General features: G+C 44.2%; 2 protein-coding genes across 6 annotated transcripts in view; one reads left to right on the top strand and one right to left on the bottom strand.

Annotated features, from left to right (window-relative positions):
• The window catches only part of LOC105560408, a 21,105-nt gene extending 7,398 nt beyond the window's left edge, over positions 1–13,707 (top strand). Inside the window, exons 2-8 of one of the 3 annotated variants that reach the window (XM_012009520.1) lie at positions 5,024–5,106; positions 8,703–8,947; positions 9,022–9,215; positions 9,864–9,986; positions 10,102–10,316; positions 10,400–10,792; positions 10,853–13,707. In XM_012009520.1, coding sequence (XP_011864910.1) covers positions 5,065–5,106; positions 8,703–8,947; positions 9,022–9,215; positions 9,864–9,986; positions 10,102–10,316; positions 10,400–10,792; positions 10,853–11,422 — 1,782 coding nt within the window. In that variant the 5' untranslated portion in view covers positions 5,024–5,064 and the 3' untranslated portion in view covers positions 11,423–13,707. Of the gene's footprint in view, positions 1–4,452; positions 5,107–5,859; positions 6,051–8,702; positions 8,948–9,021; positions 9,216–9,863; positions 9,987–10,101; positions 10,317–10,399; positions 10,793–10,852 lie in introns of those variants that run through there. The other 2 variants (XM_012009519.1, XM_012009521.1) reach the window with 2 other exon arrangements.
• A 77-nt stretch (positions 13,708–13,784) lies between these two features.
• The window catches only part of LOC105560400, a 43,481-nt gene continuing 38,923 nt past the window's right edge, over positions 13,785–18,342 (bottom strand). For 2 of the 3 annotated variants that reach the window (XM_012009510.1, XM_012009509.1), the window contains exons 3-4: positions 18,156–18,240; positions 13,785–16,504 (exon numbers count right to left, since the gene is read on the bottom strand). In XM_012009510.1, coding sequence (XP_011864900.1) covers positions 14,801–16,504; positions 18,156–18,200 — 1,749 coding nt within the window. In that variant the 5' untranslated portion in view covers positions 18,201–18,240 and the 3' untranslated portion in view covers positions 13,785–14,800. The remainder of the gene's footprint in view (positions 16,505–18,155; positions 18,241–18,342) is intronic. The other variant, XM_012009508.1, reaches the window with a different exon arrangement.

Genomic DNA, 18,342 nt, shown 5'->3' with positions numbered 1-18,342 from the left:
GTTTTCAACCTGGTGTATCGAAGAATGTTACGTACGAACTTGTAAGATTCGATGGTACCACATGACACAACTCGCGTTCACGCGGATCGAGGATAATTCTAAATAAATTGCGTATGTCGTCCGTCCGTAGGATGGAATCACGACCGCCGCACGCCGAGGGGTTCGACTGGAATTCTAAAACGGTCGACGAGAGTCCTGTCGTCGCTCGAATACCATAAACGACGCGATGGCCGATTTGATATTGCGATGCACGTACGCGCAAAGACAAATCGTCGTATGCGTGTTCGCGCCAAGAAAGAAAAAGGTACTGCCGCTGAAACGAGAGGGCTGACGCAGTGTTGATGCGTCTTAAGTTAATGCACCTGAGATACCGCCAAGAATTGGTGCATCGGAAACGATGTATTTCAAGACAACTTTTAGACGCGCGTTAGCTATGCGCGTTAGCAAATTAACAATATACTATAAATATTCCTAGTAACAAGAATGATTTTTTTATTTCTTGTACCAGCTTGTGACAAATACATGCGGAGATGAAAAATGAATAGCTAACGTTTAGCCGTGATACCAAAACGCGCGCAATCGTAAATATAATTTGCCGTATTAGTGCATGCTGTTGCACATGTGTAACCGACAATGGTCGACGTTGAAGGAAAAACGGTGAGACAACGTTGTCACATTAAAGCATCTTGAAACGGTGCCGAGAGGGAATTATTAGCGTGGGATCTATCGCACACCGGCCCGAGAGGGAAACACCGTTACGAAGACGCGTGTAATCCAGCCGGCCCGGTCGAAACATTCCAAGAATGTATTGTGTGCGAATAAATATCTACTTCCAGTCATCTCTACTAACAGACGAATCGACAGGTGTTTATCGTTTGAATTTCAGAAATAGAAAAAGGTTATTTTGCGAAAAATTTCCCTTTCACACAGATGTCTCATAGTGTAAATTGGAGATTGATTTGTTACAATTACTTGACCTACTACACATTCAGTACTCGCTAATTAAGTGAGCGCATACGTAAACAGCAGGATTAAGTGCGAGAAAATGATACCGAGGCGATGAAATCCGTGTACTTGTACGAGTCGGTTATACACAGCTAATTAATGCTTTCCACCGACATGCTTGAGGCGGGCACAAATCAAAAACATACCGAGTATTCATGGTACTCGTGTATCACGAAACTTGCTCCTTACTTCGATTAACCCTTCCATCATCGGGACCACCCGTTTTGGCCTGCTCTTCCTATTAACGTGTCGGCCGCGTAACTTTTTCTGCAACATCGCGAGCGCTTATTCTTTTTATTTGTTTTTTATTCGTATTTACTCGTTACTGTTAAAGAGGGCATGTCCGATGTAACTGTAAAATGAAAATATTATCAAGTAAAAATGGTAACACAAATCGCAATGGTTGGCACATATGACAACCCGTTTGGAAATTATTACGACCAAGAATGTAAAAGCAGGTATACGAGTGCTGTTTAATAAAATCACGCAAGTCTTGAGAGCCTGTAAAAATTCCATTTTAGTCATATCACGAAAGCTTTTATTGCATTTTCTAGTCAAAGTTTATTGCCCCACAAATCAGAAGTGTTCATCAAATAATACATTTCTCTAGTAAAATGTACAATCTTTTTAAATTACGAACGATAAAATCCGATCCGTTAAAGTTTGTCTTTTAATATGTATAACACTCAAGTTGTATGTAATTAACATTGCGAAACGAAAAATAGTCTCCTAATCGTATACGAATCTCAATCGGCATCGTATCAAGTGTATAGCCGCCAAATCTCATAAGTTTCAATATAAATTTCTCCTAAATCGAATTTAAAATTAAGTATTCATTACAAAGTTCACTCTTATATCGTTTTGCATTTTGAAAGGATAATTAATTTCGCGACGTTCTTAATTGTTAACACCTTTTAACGATAAATGTGTTGCGTACACTCTGTCCATTTGGTTTCTCGATGCGTGTCGTCAAACGACCCAGTCGAGGATCGTTCCGGTACAACAATCGGAAGCTACGAGTCATTAAACAGTCGGTGCTAATTGTTTGATATTCGCTAGAACATAAATCAAGATCGAAACGTGTAGACATTAATTTGTATGGGCGCTGGTCAACCGCAGTAATTACATATTCGCAACAATCGCAACAACCCGAGCGTCACGATCGGATATTTGCGAATATTATCGGCGCTTAAACATTGTCCATAATCCATGTTGTGCCACTTAAACGAGCAACATACTGCAGTTAACTTGATTTTAATTAAAGTGGTAATACATGCCTTCATCGCGGTCTTAACGACCGGCTGTCTCTGCTTCCTTCTTTTAATTCATCTCCCACAGCCAGTGGGATTACAATTGACACCGTGACACTGCACCCTCGTTTTGAATTATGAGACTCGGAGCGAACGTCCTCTTTCAAGCAACAGCGCCAACGGGATTTCTCTTGGGATAGGTTCAGACAGAAATTTCTTAAAAATGTTAATCTTTCTCTATACCACAAAGTCATTGTTTGGAACCATTCATTTTTCATCTCAGTAACTTGTTTATTTTATTTTTTATTTCATTAAAAATTTCCACAAGTGTACATACACATGGGGAAGAGCAACTAGACTTTTTGCTGCTGTTCCATGTGTATAAAATAATTTCTCCTGTCTCAGAATCAAGCACGGCAAAATGATAGCTATGCCAATCGAAAACATATTTGTCCGCTTTCAATGGAATGACTAAAAGAAAGAATTAAGATTCACTGACGATCCACTAATTCATTCGGCCGGAACATCTTACCATTCATTACGGTCGTCAAAAACTTGATTACTTGGGTGGTCACACATAAGTACGAGATGTTATTTGCAAGGGCAGAACATTCGACACACCGTTCGTCCAATAATCGGCCAGTCTAAAGCCCATATTAGACTACGGATTGAGATTGAGATTAGATTGAAATTTCACCAATCGGTGTAAAAGTCACTAAACTTGAGGTTGGTAAACTTTACTCCGATTAGTCAAATTTCAGTCTAATTTCAATATCAATCCGTCTGATGCGGGCTTAAAGCGATCGCTGTCAATATTGGAAGTATTGGTGCAGCGATGCGTTTAATCCGGCAAAAACGATCGGCAGACTTAACGAGTCGCGAACAGCCTTGAAATCGGAATTTACTCATGCTATCCCTGTCCTGTCGCGACGATCATCGTACGTCGCTCATGCTCTCGCTGTAATCTTGAGATTCATTATGGAATGCCGAGATAAATCCTTTTAAAATGAGATTAAAACACCAGCCTAATGTAACTTATAATCCTTATAAAAAACTGTTTAGCATACGTATAATAATGCAAATACAGTTCATTGCGGATATAGATAAGATAATAAAAGATCGATTGCTTTAGTGACAAATTAATATTAATTGTATCGTAAAATCGTTAAGGGATTTCTTTGCATAATACTGGTTAAACTGCTCACAGTTTTGTCGTATTGTTAGAGAAATCGAAGCAATACTACTCTTATAGATTCATTAGTGATTTCTCACTTAATCGTGGCGATGATCCGTCTGTATGCTTTTTCTTATGTCTTTTCGTTTCATATACAAAAGAAAAAGTATAATTGCAAACCAGTTACAAGGATGATTGTTTCAAAATTTTTCTACGATACATAATTCCGGAGCAACATTCTTATTATGTAAGAATAATTTGGACATCATTGGGTTCCAATCAACAACTGTGTAAACACACGTGAATGGTGTGTAAAGCGAGAGATTGCTACGCTACTGTCACTCTGTGCGTGACATTGATATTTCCCATTCATAACTACGGTTATCTCTGTGTCCATTACAATCGCGACCGCGATTACACAGCGATATTCTCGATAGCGAAACGCGTTACGATCCCACGTCGCATCTGTTATCTATGGGTCAATTACATAGACTGCGATGTGTCTTTTGTGCCGACGTACCGTTATAATGGTTGTATCCCTCGATAACAGCATTATTCCGATAACCGTAAAAATCCACCGTGAAAAAGTCCAATTAAGCGGATTACCTCAAAGGATTTCATCCAAGAATTTTTGTTCCTCTTACGTTGACGCTAAAGTGAAATTGCTTTCTAGAAAATTTTTTTCTAAAATCTAGGTATCCGTGTTTCAAAAGAAAACAAATATGACATATATATGTACATGAAATAAAGATCGAAGACGCTTAGATAAATTTCTAAACGGCAGAAATGACGTCGGTGTTAACGTCTCGTTAGCGTAATAGTGTCGTCACAGTTATTACAGTCGCATTCCAAATTACAGGTTGTAAATATTAATGAGAAGAAAAGTGCACGTGTCGCTAATTATTAGTATATCATGCTACGTGCAAATGGACGCAAGTGAAGGACATTGCGCGACAGAATACTAGAGACATTTATTGAATTTCTCGTCATCGTCAGGTCAATTACGCGCGAGCCATACGTTAGAATTAAGTTGTCTCGACGAATATATACCGTTAATATCGACTTTCACCGGTTGTGGCCTATATATCGTCGCGGTAATCTCGAAATTGATTTAAAGCGATAACAAAAGGTAAAATTCGCCGCGTATGGGAAACCAAAGCGAGGCAAAGCAAAGAAAAGTGATTTAGCGCTTACTATTTGAATAGATATCTATACAAGATATATTGTCACGCTCGGCATTCACACGTAGGTATCGCACACAGATAACAACGCCATTTGATCGTTCGCTCCAATTTTTCGCAAGAGTTTATTGCCGTTTCCTTGTAATTTCGCACTATGCCGCGTTATCCTAATTTTCACGAGCGTTGATATATTTCAAAGTCCATAATCATGATTTCTCCCGGCAAATCAATTTTGTGCTCGAGACCTCCTTGGGATTCGAAGCGCAGCCTGCCAGACGGTGCCCGGTTAATTTGCTCGCTAGACCATGGTGGTCGGATAAATTAAAATAGATCCGGTTTCAAGTGTAACATCGCGCGCGCACAACGGTGAAATTAATGCGGACTAATGCGAGGCAGTGCGTTTGTCTTTGCAGGGCAGGACGGTGTTTCGTCGCGAGAGGCTGGGACCTCCAGGATGCCAGGGGTGTGGAAGTTGCTACGTACGCTGATCTATATGGTGAGTGTACAGCGCCGATTTGCCGACTTTGAATCCACTTTGAATCGGTGCCAAGCTCTTTTGCGAATCGAGTAGAGGTCTAACGATTATACCGATTTTCAGGCGACGCGTCAAAACGCTTCGATTACCAATACATGTAATAGCATTACCAAGGTTCGCTGTCTCAATAACGAGATAGGGGGCACAAACAGCGCGGTGTGCCCAAGCGGGGTCGACATTACGTTACGAGACTCACACGAAACTCGTGACTTGCGTTTCGTCCCGCGCGTCTTCTAGCGGTTTTCTTTTGTCGGTCAATTAGGCCCTAGAGCCGTGCGCGCTAGCGATCGTCCGAGCACCCGACCACCGCGAGCCGCGCCGATTCCGCGATAATGGGCCATCGTTTCGAGTGTATTTGGCTCTACGCCCCATTAGCGCCCTAGATCCTATAATAATCAACGAATAACGTACATCAAACGAGTTACTCGTTGGCGTAATAGTCGTTTGACCGCCTAATAACCGGGGTACCGTTTTTAGCGAGCCGACAGGTAGCTCTAGACCGGCGCGGCGGGAATTGGCGTTTCCATTTAGATGACAATGCGATGACGCGGCGCGGCTCGCCGGGAGCCGCCGCGACAGCTTGCAAGCGGATATTCGTGCCTACTCTAGGTACCGTTACGTCTCGCCAAGGCCCCTCTCCGCCCGCTCCCATTCTCCTCATTCCTTCTCACGTTATTCAGAACTCCACGTGAAGACATGGGTCTCGCCCAGAAGCAGACGAGATTAGGATCTACAACTTCGGAAAGAGCGGTAAAATGGAATGTTACGAGCGCGGAGCTTGCGAAGCTTTGATACACAACCGTGGGCCGCGGTCCACGTTATCGAAAATAAGCCTTAGCGCGGAGAGGGAGATTTTACCACTGATTACATTACCGTAATACGAATCCCCCAAAGGATTGAGGAAGGTCAGTAAAATCGGTCGTAAAACTCTCCGTTCGCGCCGACCCCAATCTCCTCCGTCTTACGATCGGCACACGCGAGAACGCGCGCGGCACCGAGGCAGCTATTTCCGCTGTCACGAGCACAATTGACTATTCGCAGACGGGCATTAGTATTCGAACGCCACCGGTGCCGCGATGGGAAACTCACCTACCAATGTGCCTCACGTTCGAGTACCTTGAAATACCGATGCGCACGAGGTCATAACCAAGTCCCGGTAAGTCGTAAACCGCATCTTTTACTTGCGCCGTAGGCACACAGCGCCCACGTGCTGTGTAACATCAATATTATTTTTCCTCCTTTTTAAGAGCAAACAAAGATCTCGTTCTCTCTTTAAACGAGAGCTAAATCGCTGACGATCGAGTACCGGAGATAAAGATAAATAGAAATACCGGTCTCTCCCCGGCGCACGTAATCTTGGCAAATCATCGGCCTAGCGGGTAGAGAGATAATCGCGGAGGGTAGGGGTAATTCTGACTGAATGAGTCAATGATCGCGCCGCACTCGACAAAAAGGGTACGCGCCGCGCGTACCCGCGTCCGCCAGGTGCGTAATCATTTCTAATGAAACGTTGTCATTTAACAGTGCGATTGTAAGAGCGTAGAAACGTGTTTTCACTTGCGCGAAAAACGCCGACCGTTAATGCAGCGGTAAAGACGCTTCTCCCGTTACGGCGATACCGCGCTCGCCCGTTCACGTCTACCATTTTCTCAGACCACGAGCAGAAGCTCGTGTGTCTACGGCATCCCTTAACTTCCAGAAGCGTTTTCGACCGGAGACACGCGGACGCGTCCTCGTCGACGGCGTCGCGATATTCGCCATTACTTACCCAGGGACAAATTTTCCTTCTATCAGCGAGATCGGTGTAATTGAAATCAAAATCGTTGAAACAACGTCGGTACTAACGAATCAAAAGTTGTCTTAATAATCTGGATATTTAGTTGAGCGCTTCAAATTACAATCCATAGCAAATATATGTTTGTGACAGCCCGTGACGCCAACGTTTAATTCGAGCAACTTGACGTTTGTTTAATTCAACAGCATTTTTTCCCCATGCGGTATCGGTATTGCGTAATGTGCGATAAACTCTCGTTTATTCGCACGTAAATATAGAAAAGGTCTATCGAGTATTTCGATAGCGCACACAAATTCTGGAAGCAGATTCAATAGACCAGCTGGTCTACTTTTTAACTTTTATTATAATGGTAATAAAATTAATCTTGACAAAGTACTAGCAAAGCCTGAAAGATACGCGAACATACATAGATTTATTACTGTAATAATTCATCGTAACGAGATCGCAACGCGGTTAATTTACCAAGTTTGCATTTATCTTTTATTGCACGCCTTTCATTATAACCCGGGAAAAATGGAAATTTCTTATTATATGTATATGTCTCAATCATGGGAAGTTACAAAAGAACGTGTTAATATGTGTATCTCTTTTTAGTCTTTAAACTTTCATTCTACATTATTGTATGGAAATAAGGCCGACGATATGGCGATTAATTGAATTAAAATAATCAATTATTAAAGTAATAAATAGCAAAAGTAATAGTAAATTTAATTATGGTAATCGAGTGTCGTCGAGCCGTTCAATTCATTAGGCACATCGCCGTGAAAACCAGTTTGGCGCAGTAACTAAAACAGCGATACTTTTGTAATCTCGGTAAACATTACACGGGACTAAAATAATGGCGTTTGCAATTACCCGCGTTCAGTGCAGGAAGTAAGAAGGAAAATGCGAGATAAAAGCCGTATGTGTGTCGTGATTAATTTGAGATAGACGTGCCGCTCTTGTCGCGCGACTCGTGCCTCGTGATTACCTCGTATACCAGCATTAACGGCGAGGCAAAAGGTACACGCGGGATCGTCAGTTCCGATTGAGCATGAGAGGTATTTATGACTAAATCGTATGGATTATCTTGGGTCTAATGGACGGGCGGTGCGAAAATACACGGGTACTTGGGTTTTCATTACAGTCCCATCCTCGTAGGAAACTTCTCTAAACGCACTGCGTGCAAAAAAGGACTCGTTACGAGTACGGTAATGAACTTGATTTATAGCTAATCATTTTCAACGTGGACGTATCAGGGACGATGTTTCAATTAGACTCAACTAAAAACTTTTCTCTCTCTCTCCCTCTCTTATTTCTTGGGATAATTTGATACAATTGTACTGTGTCAAGATAATCATTCTACTTATTGACAATTTATTAAATATTTCTTTCAATTACGAATACCACGGACATTGGATGTTGATCAAGTTGCGAAAGTGAAAAATAACAAAGCTTAGCATCTTACTTATAATGTTCGTGACGTACGCATGGTCTCGGTCGAATATTTTTGTCAAGTATCAAACAATCTTGGCGTACTTTCCTTGCCGACTGAATGACCTTCCTGTGAACTTAACCGCAGAGTAATTTTCTTGTACCGCGAGGAAAGTAGGATCGACAACCGATCCTTACCGTTTTACGTGCGTAACTTTGAAGCCACGTACATACATACCTGTCGGACAATGAGCGGGAAGCGAAGGGATAGCAGAAATGAAGAAGGAGAGAGAAGAAAGGTCACGTGGATTGAAAAGAGAGACGTACGTAATATTTTTTGAATGCGCAGGTGGTTGGCTTGAGGAGCGTCAGTAGCAACAGCGACATTTGGCCGCTGGAGAGGCCAGAGGGCATGCCGGCCATCCAGTCTTTGGAGGTGATGTGCGGAAAAGATCATATGGACGTCCATCTCTCATTCTCGCAACCCTTCGAAGGCATCGTCTCGTCCAAAGGCCAACACGCGGACCCACGTTGCATCTACGTTCCACCGTCCACCGGACAAACCTTCTTTTCCTTTCGGATAGCTTACGCGAGGTAAGTGCGCGAGACCGAGCGAAAAGTACACTTGTATGAATATGTACCAGCCGTATATTTTTCTTTCTCTCCAGATGTGGTACGAAACCGGACATGCACGGGCAATTTTACGAGAACACCGTGGTGGTTCAGTACGATAAAGATTTACTCGAGGTTTGGGACGAGGCTAAACGATTGCGATGCGAGTGGTTCAACGATTACGAGAAGACCGCATCGAAGCCACCGATGGTTATCGCGGACCTCGACGTGATACAGCTGGACTTTAGAGGTACGGGCACCTTACGCTCTCGTGAAATATCATTTCTCAATGGAGATAATTCATCGGCATACATTCTCCGAATTCCCGTGGGCTACCGGGCAACTACCGGGCAACTACCGGGCAACTACCGCGCAACTACCGCGCGCGATGTCCGCGTCCCGCAAGAAACTCTCCTTCGATTGCCATCTGTTACTGTAAACAATCTTAAAGCAGATAGAGTCACGCGCTCTCCAAGAGTTTCAAGTTTTTCTCAAATTATTGCGGTCAAATATCCGAGTAAATGCGCGACGTTCCGCAATGTCATTTTCTATTAAAACGGCACGTATGAATATTCGACTTTTGAACGTGTGTTACGAGGGATAGATAGCGGTACATTTAATGCGCGTAAACATATCGCGAGATACACACTGCGACTCGTGCACCCGTTTGCGGTTGGCCGCAGGTGAAACCACAGTGACATCAGTTAATTTCAGTTTATATAACGTATACATATTAAAGCGCGCGCGCGTGTGGCACCGCGCGGAAACACGTGTACAGAATGCTACCTGAAAACAAGAATAATTATATCGCCAAATTAACCAACCTTGCACTTTCTTCCGGATATCAGAGACTCTCTTCGTTGCGAATATTTCGTTCTGTATCCATCGCTGTTCGCAGGCGACAACGTGGACTGCTGGATGGAAATTCAGCACGGCAAGGGTCCATGGGCGCCCCCCGTGTCCGGTATCGTGCCGCTCGGCTCCACTCTTACTCTGGTCGTCGCCATAAACGATTATCGAGGTAACGAGCTTTCTCTCTCTCTCTCTCTCTCTCTCCACTATTTCCCAGATGCACGGAACTTTCCGGTTGATCGGACGGGCACTGACGTAATTTTGTGTTATTTAACCGAGCACAGGTGAGTTCGACATGCGGGTCAAGTCGTGCGTGGCTTCGGACGGAGGCGATCACACGATACAGCTCAGCGACGAGTTCGGATGCGTGCTAAGACCGAAGATGATCAGCCGGTTCTTGAAGGCGCGCGGCTCGGACGAGCGCGCGACCGTCATTACGTACGCCTTCTTCCATGCGTTCAAATTCCCAGACGCGTTAAGCGTTCATATCAAATGCAAGGTAATAATGCATGAAATTTGCTGAATTGTCGTTTACCTTTCGGATCTTGTCTCACAAATGTCATTACGTTGGTGTGAAAAAAGGTGGAAATATGTCGGCACGGTTGCCTGGATCACTGTCAATTGAGCGGCTCCATAGCGCACTACATTCAAGAGAGAAAGGATCAAATACGGCCACAGTATATAGAGAGTACGGCAGCCTCCGTTCTCTCCAATGACAACGACAACAATAGCGCGGACAAAGAGAACGAGGATGCGGTTGGCAGTGTGGAGCAGGGAGACGGTTCTCTGTACGACGATGTAATCCAGAATGGCGACGAGATGACGTCGATCGGCGGACATTTCCTGGATGTTGAAAAGTCGATTCCAAAAGCGCAGGCACAGACGAGTAACCGACGAGTACCGGCCGTGTCGACTGACGCGCAGCACGATAGCGAGGTCCAGCCGGATGATGTCGACTTGTCGAAACCATTCATGGTAAATATGACCTCTCTTGTGATCGCGCGCTCTCCTAATTAATGTCTCTTTCTCGCTCAGCAGGAACCACCGCGAGTGAACAGGTACGAGAGCGACCAGGAGCAATTCCCGCATGGACCGCGGAATCTGGAGGAGGTGACGCCGCTCTCCGCCAGCGTTACCCGGCGAAAACGCTCGGTGACGGTAACGGACAGGAAAGCGCGCAGCGCCGACGTCGGCGTCAGCGGTATTTACGAGGTCATCTCCGAGGCGGATCTAGCCTTTAGTCCGGACACGCATGCCGAGGCGGTGACAGTTTTTCAGGGCAGGATACGCGAGGAGGTCGTTTACGGGATCTGTCTGCCGATGCCAGGCTTCAGCGCGCTTTTCATCGTCGTCGCGCTCTCGGCAGTCGTTTCCGCCCTCGTTGCAGGCGCGATGCTGCATCGGCTGCAGGCGCAGCGGGACGTCACCGCCGGCGACAGAGAGAACAACCAAACCGGTGTGCACGCCAACAACAACGGCTGGTTGCCTTACGGCCTGCTACGTGTGCGTTGCGCAACAAGGACCGCTCATCCCGACGAGTTGCAACAAAAGCAGGCGAACCTAACTTCCCAGGTTACCGCGGATCCATCGGTCGAGAGAGGCTGATGAGACGCCTTAAACCCGCGTCGACCTTGAGACGCCGTGGCCCAGGTGCGTCTAAGGAGAGACAATGTGCAATAATACGCTGTACAAAGTATCGTAAGTCGCTCAGCTGCTGGCATTTCGTATAGAGAGAGAGAATAGCTATTATTTGGCACTATTGTTCGAGTATCCTCCTGCGAATCGCGCGACGACATTCCAGTTCTCGCGAATCGCAGTCGTCGAGGACTCTATCTCTGCTAGGTATTTGCGTTACTCTGATGATTTTTGTGAATCTATTCCATAACTCTCGTAACGTCAATATCGTCTCAATCGCATAACACGATGTTTATTCAGCCGTTATGTCACGCGTCGTAGTTTTTAATAATCAATTAAACACTAATAAATGCCGCATTGTTATGAATATTTCTTCCGAATGTTATACAATATTATACTCTTTACCGCAAAGTTTTTTTTATAAATAAATTTACTAAAAAGTCACTCTTTAATATTATCTTTCAAAAATAAATATCGAAAAATATTTATTATTCCGTGGAAGATGCAATACAAATTATACGTACGTTAAAACGTTATAAAACAGATGCACTACAAGACAGAATTTATTGAGAAGAAAACATTTAAAGTCGTATTTTCAGAAAAATGTCTTGAATAATAGTAATAAATATCAGAAATATTCATAATTGTATTAATAGTATATTTATAAGATTAATGCATTTTGTCGTACGAATGGTAAAAATGAATGGTAAAAAAAATACACTGTAATTGCTCTGGCGCATCGAATTATCTCGGTATTTCGATGCATTCGACATTCTATCGACGAATACACCAAGGGTTACAAAGCATCTATGATCTAAATAAGTTTTATTTATAACAGGTATTGTTATATCGTTTACGAGTCTTTAGGATACTGATTGTGCGTCGTGTTCGGTTTCACGACATTCTCGTCATGTAGAGATCGTTAATGATTTGCTCTAAGGAGGCTAAAAGTATATATTTATCTCGGATGTGTATGAAGTATGTTAACAATTTTGGGGGGGGAAAGCTTTGACACGAGAAACAAATACATATTCGTATCCATTCTTTCATCTTCTAAAGCTTTCACAACCTACGGGTTTGTGCGCAAGACTTGGAGGAGGGTTTACAATTTTTCCCTTTATATTTCCACGTATATAGATAGACTGTTGCAAATCATAGTATATTAAGCTATTGCCACAAATATAATTTTTTGTTATAATCGAGTTTCTTATACCTGATATACGTAAGTAAATGCACTGGAAACGTCCATACCGAAATGTCTCACGCAAAGACCTTTTCCAAAGATATTTCTCACGGTATGGACGTATTTTCAACCGTATTTATTATTCGAATCCCATTTCACGTAGGAAATTTCAGCCTGTTTAAATGGATTTTACTAATGAACGAGCAATAAAGTAATTCATTTCCTTGCTCGTTCAAAGGACTTGCGAGTTGCCAAGTATACATAATTTAAAACTAGATCTTAAGTTATTTGTACATGTATACACGTGTACAAAACTTTGTCATACGCTTAGATTGAATAACTTAAATTTAAGCGTAACATGTGTACGATCAGCACTGAGAGATAAAACGTGGCATCGCCTTACAACGAATGGAAACGTTCGAGCAAAAGTAAGGCGATATAGTACGACTATTTAGTTAAAAGATTACGTTTTTATATGTAATATATAGAAATATGAATAAATAATAATGGCAATAAATATATTTACAGAATCTTCAATGTATGATTCATTCCTAATTATAATTTATTCTGTATACAAAAATACATCAACTGCCTTTATTGGTTAAAAATAAAATAACTAGAGATTTATATGAGATTAATCAATTAAATGGCCGACGGAAATACGCAACTTTTAGGACAACTTGCGTATTGCTATACCTTATACGCTAAATCAATCACGCTACAAATATAAACTAATGACTGCACACACGATTTCGTATATAACTTATTCAATTGCTTCATTTTCTTTCCACATTTTTTAGCAGTTTTCTTAGCAATACTGTATTGATCGTATAGTATAGTAACAATGGTGTGACAAATGCGATAAAAACTTTATCATTCATACCTTTTTCAGCGCTGCTTAACACTTGTATAGCACACATAAAACAAAGCAAACTTTGTCTCATAATCAGACTGCGTAATTTATTATTTGCTGTTTTACATAATATCAGTATACACAATATTTTGGCACTTAAGATTTTCGCAATTTAAATAAAGACGCCCGTCACGGATTGAGGGAGGTCCCAGGTTCGAATCCTGGTTGGGGTAATATTTTTCGCAATAAGAATTTTAATTGCCAGATACGGTCAATAAAAATCATTGATGTTGTTAAATAAAGCTATTAAAGTAAAGTTTTAAATAATTAAAACTTTTTTTCATAATCCATTTGTTTTGCCCATATCTTCATAGTTGTAATTATCTTATTTGTCAATTGCAATTTTATAATTTTATTTAGAAGAATATAGAATTTTACCCATCTTTAACAAATTTACATGTGTAATAAATCTAAATAATAATATTAACAATAACATTATTGACATTACTTAAATACTATATGTAGACTAATTCCGCAAAATTTCTGAAATTATGGTATTATTGTCCAGTCGCGTGTTGAGCAACCATTGTTATACGAGAATCCCAAATACCGAGAGAAGGAAAACGGAGAAAGAAGTTGAGTACAAACACGTAGATAAGTAATAAACGCAGAAACATGTTTGATTATCTTTGACTAAATTTTCGGCGTATCGCCGTATGTTGTTGCCTATAAAGGCCTGAGCTTAAGTTTCATTATGACGAAACACAACTCTATGGAGTAGTGAACGAAAGTGACGAGTATTGTAACATTATCGTAAGATAATACCACTGGCATTAGCACGTTAGGAAAACGTAGCTTTGCATAGAGTCATGCTTGCGACACTCGATAGCCTCTACGAAACCTGAAGATTCGCAATTTCGAAGACCAGTATACATAAAGTTCCCTAGTGGTCTCTCTCTCTCCCCTTCTAAAAGATGTTCCACTGTGTGGAAAACTCGACTCGCTCGAAATTCTGGATAAGCATAAATATACGTACAAAAAAATACTGTCGGTTAATGGCCAAAGGTATTTGAAATAGTACAGACGACTTGCATCCATTTACCGTTAATATTTTGTCTCGGCAAAGTATTCGCAGCCAAAACTAACTGCTTTTTCTCCGCATGATCGGACTTGTGGAAGTCTGTGTTATAAAAGTACTAACCTCCAATGATATTGAAATGATATCGCAGAAAACTAGGGAAACTGATAAAGCTTGACGGTCCTTCTTCCAGCATCGAGATATTCGAATCACGGAGACTCGCGAGAGATATCTCTATGAGTAGAAGCACGTTCTCAAAGATTTCTTCGTCGCGCCATTCTGTTCGACGTTAGAAAACGCCGTGGATTTCTTGGCCCTCGCCGAGAAAGGCCTGAGACGCATAAAGAGGTAAGCGGACAGCACACACGAGGACAGTAAAACGGCGAGTAGTACAATGAGAGTAATCGCGAATCCAGGAGTAGTCATGCAGATCATGGTCGAGCTGGCCGTGTTCTCGTGACGTTGCGGAAACACCATCGTCGGTCCATTCAGCTCGGCGTTGTTGCCGTCGTCGATGGAGAAGGTGAGATCACCGGTCGAGACAACGCGAATAATTCGTTTGACACCTACGGCCTTTTGCGGGTTGTGCACGATCTCTCGGGATTTCCGTCTCCTTTCGTCCCGGGGTCGTCCAGCCGCTGCCTGCAAATAGGCCTCCAACGGCAGCGGGATCGGAGGAGGAAGAGCATATCCGACGTCTGGATGGCCATTCGTCGGCGAGTGATGATGGTGATTCTCCAGAAGACTCTGACTCTCCAAAAGCGGCGACGATTCCGAGCACTGTTCCGGACATTGGTATCGGCATATCTGTATCGTACATTGGAAGTGAACCTCCATCGAGTCCGGAAACTTGAACGCCTGGAAATGGGCGTACGACAGCACTGACGCCGAAGCGCCAAAGTTCTTGATCTTGGTGAACCTAGACATCAATTTCGGCCGTGTGATGCAGCCCCGTTGATCCACCAGTTGTATCGGGGCGCGTTTGCCGTCGTGGGCCATGCAGTTTCTCACAAGCATGTCGAACTTGGAGTCGTCATCCTTGATGGCGAGTACCATGGTCATGGTCTGGCCGATCTTGACCAGTCCCGAGACCTCGGAAGCCCACGGCCCCTTACCGACCTGTATCTGCATCCAGCATCCGACGTTGTCGCCGGCGAAATCCGCGCGAACTACGTCCAGCATGTCGACGGGAAACGGGCGGAAAGTGACCGATTTCTCGTACAGATCGTGCCAAGTGCAGCGCAGTTTACGCGCCTGGTCCCAGACCTCTTGCACCTGAGGATCGTACTGCACCACTATGATGTTTTCGAAGAAGGTTCCGGAGCCAGACTCGGCGCCGTATCCGTACAATCCATTCTCCGTATTGCCGGCCGTACCGCACGCGTGTATGCTGATCTCGAAGTTGACGGACGTGCGACCAAGTCCCGCTGGTAGATGTACGCAGTTAATGCTACTGTAGTGACCTTTACTAAAGACCATACCGTAGAACGGCTTATCGAAACCCAAGTAAACCTTCATCAGACTTTTCTCACATTTCACGTCCAGCGACACGATCTTGGGCATATCGGGTGTCGGCGCTGGCCAAGGTTCGACGCCGACCGCGGTGCTAACGCCACCGCCACCAGTGCTGTAGATCTTGTCCATAGCTTCCGGTTGCGCTTTCGAAGGTGGCAATGGTGGCGGTGGGCCATGATAGGCCACGTTATGGTGCGGACGCGGTAAACTTAACGCACCTCGACCCGGTGGTAGCAGAGGATGACCTCGAAGGCCGCCCGGTTTATAGTGATTCCCTCCCGCATCCTTATCCGCTATCGAATCCAATGCCAATTGATCGGAATTAATTAACTCATTATCCTGGTGATTCAGTGCCGAATTCTCGTTTCGATTATCTTCTCCCGGAATTGCCTCCACAACCTCGACTTCTTCGGCTCGAGCCAGCTGCAACCCAAAGTTTTAAACTCACTTTGAAGAGCAAAGGCGATTCGTTCAAATCTGCGCTATCGTACAGGAATTTTGCTTTCTTTTCGCATCATTCATTATTTATGTCACCCTCGAGCCAATACATTACCATACTCATTCGCAAATTTTATTTTTATACCACCGAGCACTTGAATGTACGTACGTTGCTTCGGAGAATAATTTTTACACATTTATCGAAAAAGGAGAAAAAAAACGGTCGTACAACGGTATCCGTTTCTCACGCGCTCAATGGAAAACCTAAGTGTGTCAAGCTGTACGACGGAATCGCGCTGTACTGAGAAATGCGCGGTACGGGCTCGATCGTTGGATTATCCGATCGGACAAATGGAGCGATCGTCGAAAGAGTTATTTCCGGTGACGCGACAAGACGGCCCCGAGGGCGAGAGACGTGGACACGCGGAGGTGACGGAGGATGGCGAGTTGCCGCGCCGGCGGCGACGAACCTGTTCGGTTCGGAGTATTCAACGAATGTGGAGTTGAAGGATTCGATCTCGAGACGGTGGGGATAAGGGGGTTGCGAGGTAGGGAGTCCGCGGAATAGGAGCATCGGTGTGTATACAACTGTACGTTATAGTGGTCGATTGCGTCACGCGTGACCTTAGGGCATAACGGACCACCCGTGTCTTTAGCCGCGGGTCAATCGGCCAGTTCCGCACACACATGTTCGGCTCTCCTTCTCACCCCGCCCGTCTGTTTACTCGTCCTGTCATGGATTCTCAATGTGCGCGTATGTCCCATAACTCGACGAAGGCCTACTGGCGCGGGCTGCGCGCCGGATCGCGATGGACCTTTTCAAACGAGATGCGACAACTGCCGGTGCTCGTCGTCATAATCAAACGTGTTTTATCTTGGATCGTAACGGTTCACGCTTTTCTTCCGTCCAAGTCGAAAGAAGAAAAGTGCCATTGTCACTTATTTTTCCAAGAGTGTAGAGCGCGTGACAATTTTTCGAAAACCTACGCGCAGAAAAGAGTCGATACATTCCGTCGCCGCATTCTTTTATCAAGTTGACGATAATCGTCGATCGAGAGAAGTCGAGCGAAAAATAAAGCGGACACTTGCATCGAAAATCGTGTCGAGCCACAGGAATGCAGGATGAAAAGGGTACACACAGCGAAGAAGCCTTCGCGCGCTCACACCGTAGAAACCGGTCGTTCCGCGCGCGGGATTTTTGCGCACCACCTTGTAAGAGAGCGGGCCGACGCGCGCGATGAAACGTTACTCGGGTCCTCGGTAGACTCTTCGCCGCGCCGCGCGCACCATTTTCAGAGTCGCCCTTAGCTCTGGGTCAGAGCACTGGGTAACGGCATTGCCCGGCCACGTGCGTACTCACCGCGATATCTGGGTTATAATGTAGTAATTACCTACGCAGACGTACCGACCTACCCCCGCGCAACAGAGATCCCCCCGCGCCGCGCCGCACCGCGTCTCGTCGTGCGTGCCCTCCGCACCAGACGAGAACCAATAATACCTCATTCACCGGCTCTCTTTCGTCTCCCGGAACGTTCGATCGACATTTCGCCTTTAAACGCCGTTACGACCATCCCATACGATGCAACAAGAGTTGCATCTCGCAACGAGACTTTTTAAAAACGCTAAATTCACTCACCCCCTTCAATAGGAGACAGGCTAGAATATAGATACGTAACTGCATACCGCGTCGGTGTCCACGGTGGAACACTGTACTGGTATCACTGAAAACAATATCGTTACATTCTTATTCCACTCGATATTGTGCCAAAGATATTCTTTCATCGAACTGGCGTTACTTATTTTCGATAATAATCTTGGAGATA

Source organism: Vollenhovia emeryi, unplaced genomic scaffold, assembly GCF_000949405.1.
Source record: "Vollenhovia emeryi isolate VEMERY1.0 unplaced genomic scaffold, V.emery_V1.0 DF939231.1, whole genome shotgun sequence".
Taxonomy (NCBI): domain Eukaryota; kingdom Metazoa; phylum Arthropoda; class Insecta; order Hymenoptera; family Formicidae; genus Vollenhovia; species Vollenhovia emeryi.
Note: the sequence above shows the minus strand (reverse complement) of the source record. Positions and strands in the feature narration are given on the sequence as shown.